The 14,718-nt window shown below is 42.0% G+C and overlaps 2 protein-coding genes across 2 annotated transcripts in view; both read right to left on the bottom strand.

Moving 5' to 3' along the window:
- The window catches only part of LOC130041414 (M1-specific T cell receptor alpha chain-like), a 474,927-nt gene that overhangs the window by 248,343 nt on the left and 211,866 nt on the right, over window positions 1-14,718 (bottom strand). The window lies entirely within an intron of this gene.
- Window positions 6,162-14,448, bottom strand: LOC130041164 (U6 snRNA-associated Sm-like protein LSm6). Its single transcript, XM_056133207.1, has 3 exons — window positions 14,403-14,448; window positions 11,805-11,970; window positions 6,162-6,237 (listed from the first exon to the last, which is right to left on the bottom strand). The coding sequence occupies exons 1-3, from the start codon at window positions 14,446-14,448 to the stop codon at window positions 6,162-6,164; spliced, it is 288 nt and encodes a 95-aa protein (XP_055989182.1).

A 14,718-nucleotide genomic window follows, 5' to 3' on the forward strand; every position in this document is an offset into this window, starting at 1 on the left:
CTGGTCATCCTGTTTCTGGAGAACTGGATGGTGTCATGTATCAATATACACGAGGAATATGTGACAATATACATAGACTAAAGTGAATCAGGGAAGTTTCCTGAGCCTTTAACATTCAGAGTTTACTGGAACTTGATCACATATTGGGTGGCTAGCCTTCAGCCTTCAGCATGTTCTTCTGGAAGCATTGGCTTCCTTGGCAATGGAATTCAGATGCATATTCCAAACCCCATGGATAAAACACACTATCAGACTGACAGTGGCTAAATTTAGTTAAACAAAGACATCCCAATCAGTTAGACTATTTTAGGGTTTATAAATGACCTCCCAAGAGTGGAGGGACCACTTTTTTGTAAAGTGATTTCATCACTACAGAGATCCCCCCTCAGTCACTGACAGATACCACCCCCTTCTCCAGGCTGCAGCACCTGAGTGGTGACACAGCACACAGCCCTTCGGTGGTGTCGTCCCTGAGTAGGAAGATTAACACCTTCAAACTCCAGACTCGGGCTGGAGCGATAGCACAGACTAACCCGGATTCAATTCCTCCATCCCTCTTGGAAAGCCCGGCAAGTTACCGAGAATATCCCGCCTGCATGTCAGAGCCTGGCAAGCTCCCCATGGCATATTCGATATGCCAAAAACAGTAACAACAAGTCTCACAATGGAGATGTTACTGGTGCCTGCTTGAGCAAATGGATGAACAATGGGAGGACAGTGCTACAGTGCTGCTCCAGACGGAAACATATAGCTGAGCTTCATTCATTGACTTGGGTTCTGGCACCTCTCATGCAGAGTCCTTAGAGCTCTCCTGCTCCAGAACAGGAAATGTAGTTTCTGGGAAGACTGGTTAACAGCAGACCTTGCAGACCTTTGTCTCTTAATTTTGTTTCCCCATTTCTCTCCTTTTATACCTTCAGCCCTGTTTTTACAAAGATATTAGATCAAAGGTTGATTGTGCTGCAGGAGGAAGAAGAACTGAAATTCACTGGTTCAACAAGTATCTTTGGAGCTCTATTATGTGACTATTTGGTTAGAATTTACAAAGAAGAGAAATCCAGTAAAAAATGTTGCATCAGATACACTTGATAGAGAGCCACCAAAGATCTCCTTGAGAAAAGGCTTCCCAGAAAAAAAAAGTCATATTTAATTCAAGGTCTGGTGAATGGTTATAAGTGACACGTATGTGGCTAAGAGTGTCTGTCAGGGTATAGGGTAGAGAGAGAAGGTACTGTACAGAGGACATACATGTGAGAAGGGTTAGGGATTGTCTGTGGACTCCTGGAGTAATCATGTTGTTAAGCAGGCGGCTTTCTTTCTTTCTTTCTTTCTTTCTTTCTTTCTTTCTTTCTTTCTTTCTTTCTTTCTTTCCCATTTTTTATAATTTTATTTATTAAATCACTGTGAGAGCAGTTACAAAGCTTTCGGGTTTAAGTCTCGGTCATACAGTGAAACACCTGTACCTTCACCAGTGCCCATTCTCTACCACCAAAAACCCCAGTATACCCCAATCCCACACCCTCCTGTGGGGCAGATGATTTCCAAATCACTCTCTCTATACTTTGATCACATTCAACATTTCAACACCACACCCACCATTATTATTTGGGATTTTACCCCAACACTCAGATCTGCTGAAAAGGCAACAGTAGACAATTTGTTTTCTATTGCTGGTCATGAATAATATATGATGTCGTGTGGTTGCAGTAGTGGCTGCGCAATTTTGAAATTTTGAAATTTTAACAATTAAATCTGGAGAGATTTCCTGCCAAAACCTGCTAGGTTCTGAGATCTGTTCCTGAGTCTGTCTCGTCACTGCGGGCCCAAACCTGACTGTTCAATGGTCTCTGGCAGATGGCGGCCACTGAGCCGCCAAGGGGGAGCAGGCCAAAGCACAAAACCTATTCCCACCTGGGCTGGCCCAGAGCCAGCAACCTACTGCGTCGCCCACACACATTTCTGCCAAAAGCCGTTGGGTTTCAAGATTTGTTTCTGAGTCTCTGGGATCATGGCTGTTAAGTAGCTTGATCAGGAGCCAGAGAGGACGTTTGTGGGCGGAGAATTGCAGTCTCATTGGGGTGGGAGGAAAGGGCCGGCTCCATCCTCATCCCATGAGGCCCTGCGTGTCTCGTCACTGTGGGCCCAAATCTGAGTGTCCAATGGCCTCTAGTGGATGGCAGCCACTGAGCCGCCAAAGGGGAGCAGGCGGAGGGACAGCATTCTTTCCCCCCTGGGGTGGCCCGGCGACAGTAACCTACTGCGCGGTCCAGACACATTTCTGCCAAAAGCTGCTGGGTTTCGAGATTTGTTTCTGAGTCCCTGGGATCATGGCTGCTAAACAGCTTGATCAGGAGCCTGAGAGGCCTTTCATGGGCGGCAACTCGGGTCTCATTGGCATGGGGAGGAAAGGGTCGGCTCCACCCCCATCCTGGGAGGCCTCATGTGTCTTATCACTGCGGGCCCAAACCTGACTGTCCAGTGGCCTCTGGAGGATGACAGCCACCTGGCCGCCAGGGGGAATAGGCCAACGCACAAAACCTATTCCCCCCTGGGGTGGCCCAGCACCGGTAGCCTACTGCAGGGATTGGACGCATTTCTGCCAAAAGCTGTTGGGTTTCGAGATTTGTTTCTGAGTCTCTGGGATCATGGCTGTTAAGCAGTTTAATCAGGAACCACAGGGGCCATGTTTCCAATTATATAGCTGAGCCGGAGGTGATTTGTGGGTGTGTCTCCCACATACCTAACTTTTGACTGTTTACTTTCTTGGTAAACTTTTCCCCAAGTTTTGGGGTCTGGCCAAAGGCACAGCAGCAATTTTGGGGTATATAGAAGTCTGAAGCATCCATGAAGCTGCTGATGCACTCGTATTTCTTTATTTATTTCTATATTTGGGACTCACTCCTCTGTCGCTTAGCTAACCTCCTGTAATTTGACTCTGAGCCTGTAATTACTCTGGCTTAATTGTGTACTTACATAAAACCTCTTCTTTAAGGCTGTCTATCTAATGGTTGTCTAGTGAAGGCTTTCAGAAGAATAGCTGTGGTCAGTAGACGTATGTCCATTGAATTAGGGCATTGCTATAAATTTTATAATAGGTGTGTCTATATTCTAATAAGTCTCTCAAAAAAAGATTTTCTTGTTGACCAAATTATTTCATTATTATATAATGTGTCTTACCATAAACAAGCAGATTCAGAATGATTTAGGGACTTAATTTACAACCCAAATTTCCCTCATTTCTTCCTCCCTCCCCACTGCCCTGCCACCCACATCCATCCTTAATGGGCGGGGGGGGGGGGAAGAATAGATAGTCATTAAATGTATTTAGGGAGCTGGGAGAGAGTACAGTATTCAGTCATCTCAGTTTGATTCCTGGAGCCACAAGGTCTCCTGAGTGAGATCACGATCACGATCACGACCATCCTGTTGTTCGTCGATTGCCTCCAGCAGGCCCCAGTAACGTCTCCTTCGTCCTAGCCCTGAGATTTTTAAAAAGTGCCATATTCAAGACTCTTTCAGGCTTAGGAGAATGAGACCCATCATTGTTACTGGTATTTGGCATATTGGGTATGCCACAGGTAGTTTGCCAGACTCTGCCGTGTGGGCAGGTTACATTCGGTAGCCTGCTGGTTTGTCCAAAGTAAGAATGAGATAATAAGATGTCGCGTGGCCACGAATGCAGCTGTGCGCTTCTGGGAGCTGGGTTTTATAGTCTCTGGATCTTGGCCGTTGATGGGATTACACGGCGCCAGGGAGCCAGTTGGTGGGTGTGACCCCTGCCTAATGGTATGTGGAGGATCTGGGTGGAGGATGCTCAGCCCCGATCCGAGCAGGCTTGGAGAAAATTTCCCTGAATGAGAAAATACAAGAAAATCCACTTTTTTTTTTTGCCTCTTCATTGATGCTGAATTAGAAACTGTTAAGCAAGAGACATTCTATCAGGGGTAGGAAACAGCATAGATGATATGTTGTATAGAATATTTGTTATAATGATTGAAATTTTCCAGAAGAAAGTTAGAAATATTAGAGACAAAGTTAGAAACATTGAATTGGTCAAGGTGAAGGGGCCCAGAGGAAAATGCTGTGGTTGCAAAGGGGATATCACTGGGTATAGCCTGGAAACCCCCATAGGATGTGGCCTTTAATCGCCTCTGGGTACCAGCTGTGGCCTGGGTTTCTCTGGCATCCCAGGGCTGAAGCAGCATTGCATCCACAGGTCCTTGCACTAGATCACCAGGTAAGGTGGCTGAGAATGACTAGTGGGCACCTCCTTTGTCTGCCCCTACCTCTGAGCATTGCCTGGGAAGGAATCCCTGCACCCCTGCCCAAAATATAGATTTTTCTTGTACTTTCTCACTGGTTTCTCTGCTACTTCCCTTGTTTCTTTCACCCAGGATTCTTTAAAAGCACTTATAGCCTGATCTTTTTATTTCAATTTCAAAGGAATGCATATTCATTATGGATAATGGGAAAATAGAGAAAATATGAAGAAGAAAATCACCTTTTAAATCAAACATGCTGAGATAAGCTTTGTTAACAACTTAGTGCATTATCTTTGCATATGCCCATTTACAAAATTCTAACAATGTAGTATATTCCATTTTATTTATTGTCCTTTTTGCCCCTTAGCAAGCAAGAATATTTTCAGATCATTAGTATGGTTTTAATGGCTACATTTGTTTAGATACTGCCATGATTTACTCCCCCATTTCTACTCCAGGTAGGAATTTATATTGCTCCCAATTTTGTTATAATAAAAAGTGTACAATGAAATACAATATTATAATTATTTATGGACATTTATGATTTACAATTATATCCTATGAACTGCATTCATGGGAATAGAACTAATGGGATAAGTGTATAAACACCCTTTTTTTTGTTCTCGCTCTTTCTCTCTGAGGTAGTAGAGCTCAGAATCTGTAGAGGTTCTCCCTACCCTTAGGCCTTTGAGTCTCAAGTCAGAAAGCTTTGGGTGTCTCCAAGCACTCCTAAAGCTAACTAGGCTTTGGCATTGGAACTTTTCTTTAAAAGCTCTGTCTCTTAATTGCAAAAATGATTCACGATGGTGGCTATAACCACATAATACAGAGTATTATAGAAAAGAGAAAGTCAATTTACTCTGCTCCTGCCCCTTGTTCCTCACTTTTCTGCCAAGCCCAGTCTCTTGAGTCCCCATGGCTCGTGGCTTAAGCTTTTATATGGTTAAGATTTTTTAGGTTTTTTTTTTTGCTCATGTAGAAAATTGAACCTTACTATAAGCATATTTTTCAACTTTCCTTCTTTAATATATCATAAACATTATTCCAGGCTAATGCACATTATTTCTAATATATTATTTCTAACAGCAGCACAATAATTGTGATATTTTAGATTAATTACTTTTGCTGGATCAGCAATCTAGTGAGACTTAAGTGGATGTTTTTTCTAGTCTTGGTTAGGCTCCTTCAGGCATCTAAGGTTCACTGTAATCAGCAATAGGTCAACTTTTCTGATCTCGGCTGTGCTCTCTCAAATGCCCAGGGCCTCTACTAGAACCAGGCTCTGGTCCATGTAGTTTCTCATTCACTAAGAGGTCACCCTGGATTACTCCACTAGGAAATACTGAGGTTCCAGAGAATAGGTGGTAGAATATTAGGTTTTGCGCAAGAAGTCAGAAAACGTAGGTTCAAAGTGCATTCTGTTCCTTCTGTTACATTCTACTTGCCAAAGACAGTTACAAGGCTAGCCAGATTCAAGGGTTGGTGGAGCTACTCCACCATTTATGGAAGACTCTCCAGCTTGCAGAGGACATGGATTCAGGGAAGCATGTGCAATTGTGCCCATTTTTATCTTCTACCATATTGGTTAACCCATTATTTAACCCAACAGTCTCCAACTGATATGTATTCAAGTTGATAGTATTAGTATTTTTTTTTAAAGCTTCAAGTTTTTTTTAATCCTTTTTGCATTCTGCACACTTTGCACCGACAGAGGTAAACAGCGATGACTTGAGACTCGGTAGGAAAGAACTCCGTTATAGTCAAATCAGTACGTTTATACATTTATCTTGTTCACATAAGGAAGAAACCAACTAGTAGAAAAACTGAGACAAATTATATCAAAAAGCAAACCATTTCATAAAAAAATACATCCAAGTAGGAAAAGCTGCCCCGGCGTCCTCACATCCTTCTCTTCTGTGTGCTGTTGTACAAAACGTTGTTCCCGCGGATGAAGGCGTCACAGTTCTTATTCTTTTTTTTTAAAATTTTAAAAAAATTTTTAGTGAAACACCATGAGGTACAGTTGTAGATTTACAATTTTTTGTGCTTGGATTTCTATTATACAATGATCAAATACCCATCCCTCCACCAGTGCCCATTTTCCAACACCATGGATAATATCCCTCCCACCCCCATCCCTCCCATCTCACCCTGCCTCTGTGGCAGAGCAATCCCTTGTGTTCTCTCTCTCCTTTTGAGTGTTGTGGTCTGCAAAAGAGGCTTTGAGTGGCAAACATGTTCAGTCCATAGTCTACTTTCAACAAGCATCTCCCCTCCTGGGAGGATCCTCCAAACACCCTTTGTTTGGTGCTCCCTTCTCTGTCTGAGCTGCCCTTTCCCCTAGAATGCCTGGCTGGCCTCTAAGCTATGGAGTAATCCTCCTGGTGTTGATCTCAGCTATTCTTGGGTATTAATCTCATATTTTGTTTCTTTATATTCCCCAGATGAATGCAGTCTTTCTATGTCTATCCCTCTCTTTCTGACTCATTTCGCTTAGCATGATACTTTCCATGTTGTACCACTTGTATATAAATTTCATGACTTCATCTTTTCTAACAGCTACATAGTACTCCATTGTGTAGATGTACCAAAGTTTCTTTAACCAGTCATCTGTTCTTGGGCATTCAGGTTTCTTCCAGGTTCTGGCTATAGTAAAGAGTGCTGCAATGAACAAACAAGTGCAGATATCACTTCGACTATACATTTTTGCATTTCTGGGATATATTCCCAGGAGTGGTATTGCTGGGTCAAATGGGAGCTCAATTTCTAACTTTTTGAGAATCATCCATACTGTTTTCCAGAAAGGCTGAACCAGTCGACATTCCCACCAACAGTGAAGGAGTGTCCCTTTCTCGCCACATCCGCACCAGCATTGGTTGCTTTTGTTCTTTTGGATGTGGGCCAGTCTCTGAGGTGTGAGATGGTATCTCATTGTGGTTTTGATCTGCATCTCTCTGATAATTAATGATGTAGAACATTTTCTCATGTGCTTTTTTGCCATTTGGATTTATTCTTTGGGAAAGTTTCTGTTCATTTCATTGCCTCATTTTTGGATGGGGTTGGATGTTTTCTTCTTGTGGAGTTCAACCAGTATTTTGTATATTCTTGATATAAACCCCTTGTCAGATGTGTGTTCGGCAAATATCCTTTCCCATTCTGTAGACTGTCTTTGTATTTTGGTCACTGTTTCTTTGGAGGTGCAGAAACTTCATAGTTTAAGATAGTCCCATTTATCTCTCTCTGTTTTCACTTGCTCGGCCAGTGGCGTGGCATCTTTGAAGATACCATTAGCTTCAATGTCATGGAGGGTTTTGCCAACTTTGTCTTCAATGTACCTTATGGTTTCTGGTCTGATGTTGAGGTTTTTAATCCATTTTGATCTTACTTTTGTACATGGTGTTAGGCAGAGTTCTGAGCCCACTTTTTTGCATGTAACCGTCCAGTGATGCCAGCACAATTTGTTAAAGAGACTTTCCTTACTCCACTTCACATTACTTGCACCTTTATGAAAGATTAGATGATCATATGATTGAGGGGAGATGTCAGTGTATTCAACCCTGTTCCATTGATCTGCAGTTCTGCCTTTGTTCCAGTACCATGCTGTTTTAATTATTACTGCTTTGTGGTACAATTTGAAGTTCGGGAGGTTGATTCCTCCCATTTTCTTTTTCCCAAGAATTGATTTAGCTATTCGTGGGGGCTTATTGTTCCATATAAATTTCAGGAGTGTTTGCTCCATTTCTTTGAAGAATGTCATGGGTATCCTTATAGGAATTGCATTGAATTTATACAATGCTTTCGGCAGTGTTGCCATTTTGACAATGTTAAGTCTCCCGACCCATGAGCAGGGGATATCTTTCCATTTCCTCATGTCCTCTTTTAATTCCTGTAGTAGCGTTTTGTAGTTTTCTTTGTACAGGTCCTTTACTTCCTTAGTTAAGCTGATTCCTAGGTACTTGATTTTCTGGGGAACAATTGTGAACGGGATCATTTTTTTCATGTAGCTTTCTTCTCTCTCACTTTTTGCGTATAGGAAAGCCATGGACTTTTGGGTATTGATTTTATAGCCTGCAACTTTACTATACAAGTCTATTGTTTCTAGGAGTTTTTTGGTGGAGGTTATTGGGTTCTCTAAGTATAGTATCATATCATCTGCGAATAGTGAGAGCTTGATTTCTTCCTTTCCTACCTGAATGCCCTTAATATCTTTTTCTTGCCTAATCGCTATTGCAAGTACTTCCAGTACTATATTGAACAGCAGTGGAGAGAGTGGGCATCCTTGTCTCGTTCCTGATCTTAGAGGGAAGGCTCTCAGTTTTTCCCCATTGAGGATGATGCTTGCTGTAGGCTTGTGGTAGATGGCTTTAACTATGTTGAGGAAAGTCCCCTCTATACCCATTTTGGCTAGGGTTTTCATCATAAAGGGGTGCTGGATCTTGTCAAATGCTTTCTCTGCATCTATTGATATGATCATATGCTTTTTATCTTTTCTTTTGTTGATATGATGGATTATGTTGATTGATTTCCGAATGTTGAACCATCCTTGCATCCCTGGGATGAATCCTACTTGGTCATGGTGTATGATCTTTTTGATGAGTAGTTGGATTCTAGTTGCTAGTAGTTTGTTGAGGATCTTTGCATCTGTGTTCATCAGGGATATTGGCCTGTAATTCTCTTTCTTTGTGGTATCTCTGTCTGCTTTTGGTATCAGTGTGATATTTGCTTTGTAGAAACTGTTCAGAAGTGTTTTTGATATTTCAATTTCGTGGAAAAGTTTAAAAAGGATTGGGAGTAAGTCCTCTTTAACAATTTGGAAGAATTCACTAGTGAATCCATCCGGGCTAGGACTTTTGTGCTTGGGGAGACTTTTTATTACCATTTCAATTTCCTTGATGGTGATAGGTCTGTTCAGGTATTCCAGGTCTTCTTGGTTCAGCCTTGGGAGTCTGTAGGAGTCTAGGAATTTATCCATTTCCTCGAGATTTTGATGTTCCGTGGCATAAAGCTTCTCAAAGTACTCCCTGAGGATCCTTTGAATTTCTGTAGTTTCTGTTGTAATGACCCCCTTTTCATTTCTGATTCGCTTTATTAGGGTTTTCTCTTTCCCTTTATTTGTGAGTTTTGCTAGTGGCTTATTGATTTTGTTAATTTTCTCGAAGAACCAGCTCTTGGTTTCATTGATCTTTCGGATTGTTTTTTGGGTTTCCATCTCGTTAATCTCTGCTCTGAGTTTTATTATCTCCTTTCTCCTGTTCGGGTTGTGCTCCTTTTTTTGGTCCTTCTCCAAGCTCTTAAGCTGTGAGGTTAGGTTACTTATGTGTGCTCTCTCCTCCTTCCTGAGGGATGCTTGTAGAGCTATAAACTTTCCTCTTAACACAGCTTTTGCTGTGTCCCTTAAGTTTTGGTAACTCGTGTTCTCATTTTCATTTGTTTCTAGGAATCTTTTGATTTCCTCTTTGATTTCCTTTCTAAGCCACTCGTTGTTCAATAGAGCACTGTTTAATTTCCAGGTGTTTGATTTAGTTTTCTGTTTTTGTGTGTGATTTACTTCTAATTTCAGCACATTATGATCTGAGAAGATTGTTGATACAATCTCTATCTTCTTAATTTTATGGAGGCATGTTTTGTGGCTCAGCATGTGGTCTATCTTGGAGAATGTTCCATGTATGCTTGAGAAGAATGTGTATTCAGCTTTTTGTGGATGAAGTGTCCTGTATATATCTACTAAATCCCTTTCTTCCATTGTTTCCCTTAGATGAAGTATGTCCTTGCTAAGCTTGAGTCTGGTTGATCTATCCAGAGATGACAAAGCGGTGTTGAAGTCTCCCACTAGTATTGTGTTGCTATTGATGTCTTTTTCCAAATCTATGAGTAGTTGTTTTAAGTACGTTGCTGATCTCTCATTAGGTGCATATGCATTTATTATTGTAAGTTCTTCCTGTTGTACAGATCCTTTGATCACTAAGAAATGGCCTTCACTGTCTCTTATGACTTTCTTTACTCTGAAATCGATGTGGTCTGATATTAGGATGCCTACCCCAGATTTTTTATGGGAGCTGTTTGCCTGTAGGATTGTTTTCCAGCCTTTGACTCTGAGTCTGTGTTTGCTTTGACTATTGAGATGTGTTTCTTGCAGGCAGCAGAATGTTGGATTCAATTTTCTAATCCATCCTGCCACTCTATGTCTTTTAATTGGTGCGTTTAGGCCATTGACTTTGAGAGAAATTATTGTTATGGGATTTTGCCCCATTGTTCTGTTGAAATTTCATGTATTGGAGGGGCCTGTCTTGCCTTAAAGTAGCCCATTTAGTTGTTCTTGTAACCATGGTTTTGAGTCTGTGAAGTTCCTGAGCTGTTGTTTGTCTGTGAAACTGTGTGTTGTTCCTTCTATTATGAATGAGAGTCTCGCTGGGTAAAGTATTTTTGGAGAGGCATTTATTTCACTGAGTTTTTTCACTATGTCCCACCACTGTTTGTGGGCCATGAGGGTTTCATCAGAAAAATCAGCTGTGAATTTCAAGGATGCTCCTTTGTAAGAGTTTTTTTCTTTGATCTTGCTGCTTTCAGAATTTTGTTCTGTCTAAGGTTTTGGTCATTTTGATCAGAATGTGTCTTGGGGTATTTTTATTCGGATTTCTTCTAGCTGGTACCCTTCGGGCCTCCTGAATGTGGTCACAAGTTTTCTTCAGCTCTGGAAACGTTGTAGCAATGATGTCATTGACAGTTTCTTCTTCATCAAGGTTTTCTTCCTTTCCCTCTGGGACTCCAATAATTCTTATGTTACCCCTCTTGGCTTCGTCACGATCTTCTCTTGCCATCTGTTCCCGAATTGTGAGTCTCTTTTCCATTTTCTGCTCTTTCCTGGAGAGTCTCTGAACTTGATCTTTGAGCTCACTGATTCTGTTCTCAGCAGCTGTTACTCTGCTACTGAGGCCTTCCACTGAGTTTTTCAATTCGCCTACCAGGTTTTTTAGGTCTGACATTTCCGATTGCATTTTCCTCATTTCTGCCTTCAAATCCTCTTGTCTTTTATTGGCATTGCTTTCCATTGTTTCTTTTAGTTCTCTAAGCATCCTAAGTAGCTCCCTTCTGAATTCCTTGTCAGAGAGGTTGTCTAACACTACAGTACTGTTGATGTCTTCTGGGTTAGCCTCTTCAATAATAAAGTTTGGTGGGCTTTTGCGTTGCTTTACCATTGTGACAGGTGTGGTTTAGTCCTTCACGTTTACTGTTACTATTCTGCTTGATATGTAGTGTGAGTTGAGATAGGCTTATGAGTTATTGGCTACTGTGTTTCTAGTGGCTGAGCTAAAATAGAGAAGATTCCATCTAAGAAGGTAGCTTATGGTTCCTAGGGCATATGTAGTGAGAGAATATTTCGCTGCCGCGTTAGTGGCCGTGGCTCCGAAAAGTGTCCCTGCGCTGGTACCTGATTGGAAGGAGGAGAGGGGTCCCCTTCAGCTTTGTTGCTGAGCCGTGGGGCTCAGTTCCCTTCCAGCGCAGATCAGGGGAAAAAACTGGCTGTCACAATTCTTATTCTTGAGCTGGCCGTTAACATACTCCTCCCTCTGCTCCAGGCAGATGTTCATGTAGCCGTCCAGGCAAGCCAGGACCCCTCGATATTCCACTCCAGAGTTTAATTTGACTACGACTGGTCGTCCAATGATTTGCTTTAGGAAGTCACTGGGGGTTTGCTTCCTAGACTCATCTTACCGGTCCTGATAAATCTGCAGATGTGCCGGAGTTATGTCTGGAGCAGGAACTGGTTTATGGGTGAAGCCCCGCCGACCCCATTCATGAGGGCCAGTTGCACTCAGGCGCTATATCCCATTGAGCGAGCTTCTTCCTCGCGACCGGCAGCCGGAACCGCACTCCCTGTGCAGTGCACTGGTCCCCGCTGAAGGCGATAGTATTAGTATTCTTAAAGGTTTTAGTAAGTATCACCAAATTAACATATAAAAATTGAACTAGTTTGACTGTTAATCAGCAATGTATGAGAATGCTCCTTGGGTAAAATTTTTGCTTGGGTCATATTGAGAACAACTCTAGCAGAATTCCACCATATCTGGGTTCTTCCAAGAAGACTTTTAAAACCTTTTATAAGTAAAATTATGATTAAATTTTTATTTTTAGAAAGTAGAAACCTACAAATTTGACAAAAGCAATGGAAGTTAAAAATTCTAAGAAGGGGGCTGGAGCGATTGCACAGCACGTAGGGCGTTTGCCTTGCACGAGGCCAACCTGGGTTCGATTCCCAGCATTTCATATGGTTCCCTAAGCACCACCAGGAGTAATTCCTGAGTGCAGAGCCAGGAGTAACCTCTGAGCATGGCTGGGTGTGACCCAAAAAGCAAATAAATAAATAAATAAAAATGCGAAGAAAATAATCAAGACACTGCTTCTCTTCATAATATTGGAGGGAAGTAGCTTCAATTATTTTATCAAGAATCATCTATAAGCAAGATGCTGCACAGGATACTGTTGCAGATAAAATATGAATTAAATGAAGTTACTGCCAATGAAAATTTAGAGTCCAGGACAGCTATGTGTTATTGAGTAACTAGAAGAACTCAGAGTCTGAATGTGCAATAAGCATTATGTTTGGATTAAATAAACATCAACAACAGCAGAACAGCAGTAAATGTAGCTAGCCTTCATTGCACATTTTTACTGTGTCAGGCATTCTGGTAAATTTGTTTTGTAAATTGATCTCTTAGGTAAAAAATATATGAGTGTATTGTGATCAGTGTAAAATCAAATATATTTAGAAGTATTACTATAATTCATAACACTATTTTCAGTTATGGATACTGAATGGATATGATCTACATTTTTTGACTTTTTAAAAACTTTTTATTTAAATTTTTTTGTTTGTTTGTTTTGGGCCCATACCCATCAATGCTCACCAGTAACTCCTAGCTCTGCACTCGGGAATTATTCCTGGCAGTGCTTGAGGGACCATATGGGATGCAGGGGATCAAGCTTGTGTTGGCTGTGTGCAAGGCAAGGCAAGTCTCCTCCAGCTGTACAATCTCCCCAGCTCCCAAGAAGTAATTTTTATGTTTGCTTTTGTTTTGCGGGCACACCCAGTAGTGCTCAGGGATGACTTCTGATTCTGTGTTCAGGGATCACTCCTAGCAGGCTTAGGGGACCCTAGGGGTGATGGGAATGGAACCTGGATGGGTCATGTGCAAGAGTCCTAGCCACTGTACCATAGCTCCAGTCTCCCAAATTTTGGCTTTCAAAGGAGTTCTCAACCTAGGGAGATAGATGAAGTGGTAGAGCACATGTCCACCACGTGAAATGCCCTGAATTTGATCCTTAGCACCCCACAGCCTCCTTGAACGCTGGCAGGAGTATCCCTGGTGGTCCCTGAGTGCTATCAGTTTAGACCCTTATGCTTGATTTGAGAATCTCTGGAAGTATCCCCTGATCTCCCAAATTCTGTTTGGTATGTCCCCTCCTATATGTGAAAAGAAGGGTCCCATGTTTAAAATGGTTAAGACCATCTACCAGTCAATAGGACGTAGGACAGAGCATCTCTTACTGAGAATTGACTGATACATGATTTAAAGTGGGGATATGATACATCACAGAATAAGACCCAGTAATTTTGCTATTTGAACACAATCTTTGTGTCATTTTCTGGAGCCTGAATGTCATCTTCTTCTTCTTCTTCTTCTTCTTCTTCTTCTTCTTCTTCTTCTTCTTCTTCTTCTTCTTCTTCTTCTTCTTCTTCTTCTTCTTCTTCTTCTTCTTCTTCTTCCTCTTCCTCTTCCTCTTCCTCTTCCTCTTCCTCTTCTTCTTCTTCTTCTTCTTCTTCTTCTTCTTCTTCTTCTTCTTCTTCTTCTTCCTCCTCCTCCTCCCCCCTCTTCCTTCTCCTCCTCCTCCTCCTCCTCCTCCTCCTCCTCCTCCTCCTCCTCCTCCTTCTCATTTGGAGTTCCTAGGCCTGTTAGGAGAGGCAGGGTTCTTGTGAGGGGACTTTGGGTTTTCTCTGGGGACTTCAGGGATTTGGGGGCTCAGTCAGTTCCTTGTGAATATTTCTGGACATTTAGGTTTGGATTTTTGAGGGTTGTTTAGAAGCTGAGAGTCAAACTAGAAGTGAGTGTGAAGAAACAGCACATCAGAGTATCTGCTAACCGTTGTCCACGGTGGGAATGAAGACCTGTCCAACTTCATGCTCCATCCCCTCCCCCTGCTTCCCCCTTTGCCCACTATGAGCCTGGGAATCTAGGCCACATAAAACCAACCACGGACACAGCCCCTTACATTCTAACCCCTTAGTCCTCAGACTCAACCTCTACCTTCCCTCCTTCTGGTGGGTCAAAGAATTCAGGGAAAGGATTTGCTACATCATTCCACATTTAATGTTAGTTTTTAGACAAGTAACAAAAGGAGTTGCCTCTTATTCCTTATGCCTCATCATACTCCCAGAGTAATGTAAGAACTACTTTTT

Source organism: Sorex fumeus, unplaced genomic scaffold, assembly GCF_029834395.1.
Source record: "Sorex fumeus unplaced genomic scaffold, SorFum_2.1 ptg000098l, whole genome shotgun sequence".
Classification (NCBI taxonomy): domain Eukaryota; kingdom Metazoa; phylum Chordata; class Mammalia; order Eulipotyphla; family Soricidae; genus Sorex; species Sorex fumeus.